This window comes from Odontomachus brunneus, unplaced genomic scaffold, assembly GCF_010583005.1.
Source record: "Odontomachus brunneus isolate Ranch 3 - 2012 unplaced genomic scaffold, Obru_v1 Obru_scaffold_026, whole genome shotgun sequence".
Classification (NCBI taxonomy): Eukaryota; Metazoa; Arthropoda; class Insecta; order Hymenoptera; family Formicidae; genus Odontomachus; species Odontomachus brunneus.
Window position 1 is genome coordinate 1,309,675 of NW_022639476.1, and position 861 is coordinate 1,310,535.

The 861-nt window shown below is 38.3% G+C and overlaps 2 protein-coding genes across 5 annotated transcripts in view; one reads left to right on the forward strand and one right to left on the reverse strand.

Annotated features, from left to right (window-relative positions):
• Window positions 1-861, reverse strand: part of LOC116842719 — a 294,323-nt gene that overhangs the window by 286,355 nt on the left and 7,107 nt on the right. The gene's annotated exons all lie outside the window — the stretch shown is intronic.
• The window catches only part of LOC116842632 (hemicentin-1-like), a 287,444-nt gene that overhangs the window by 283,936 nt on the left and 2,647 nt on the right, over window positions 1-861 (forward strand). For all 4 annotated transcript variants that reach the window (XM_032812102.1, XM_032812103.1, XM_032812101.1 and 1 more), the window contains one exon: window positions 142-381. In XM_032812102.1, coding sequence (XP_032667993.1) covers window positions 142-381 — 240 coding nt within the window. The remainder of the gene's footprint in view (window positions 1-141; window positions 382-861) is intronic.

The window sequence follows — 861 nt, forward strand, 5'->3', positions numbered from 1 at the left end:
TATATATATATATATATATATATATATATATATATATATATATATATATATATATTCTAAACACAACATTAGCGGAGAAAGATCAGCTATATTGTGGAACATCATTTACGGGCAAAGTTATAATAGAGATTTCTTTCGCAGGCGAATCGACGTCCTCGGTCGACATGTCACCGATTCTAATCGGACTTGGAGGCACGGCGACTGGTCTGGGGTTAATCGTGACTGGGGTGCTAATGGCACTCTGGAGGAGGCACGCGGCCACTCCCACGAAGCCAAAACCACCTCAACAACCGAGCATCGCGACTTTCGCCGGTAAAGGCGAAGAAGAAGACGGCAACCCGGATCTCATCCCCACAACAGCCTTGACCAATCATCTTACTGGTAAATTTGCTTTTAATAACGCGAGCACTCGTCAATTATATAATAATTATATATAAGTATCTTTTACGAAAAAAAATATTGTAGTAAGAATTACACATTCAAATAATCGTAATAATTTTGTAGTGAAAAGCCAAATATGCATAATATTTTTAAAGATACACATAGCAATTCTCTGCGCTTTGAGATTGCAAAAATTCTGTTGTAATTCTTTCCATATTTTTTCCGTGTATAATTTCCCTATTCCGATATCGAGGATAAAACGTACAGCGAATAAAATGTGTGAGAGAAACAGGAAGAGAATGCCAAACACTCTTTAACTACCGCGTGACCGCGAGAGTTCAAAATTCATAACACTTTGCAGAATCGATTCCTGCAGCTCGTCCAACGCCCTGCCCTACTTTTTTACAGTTAGCGGAATGTTCTTGAAGCATTGCCGAGGAAATTCACTATATCGAGTTATAGAATGTTGAACTCTTTGTC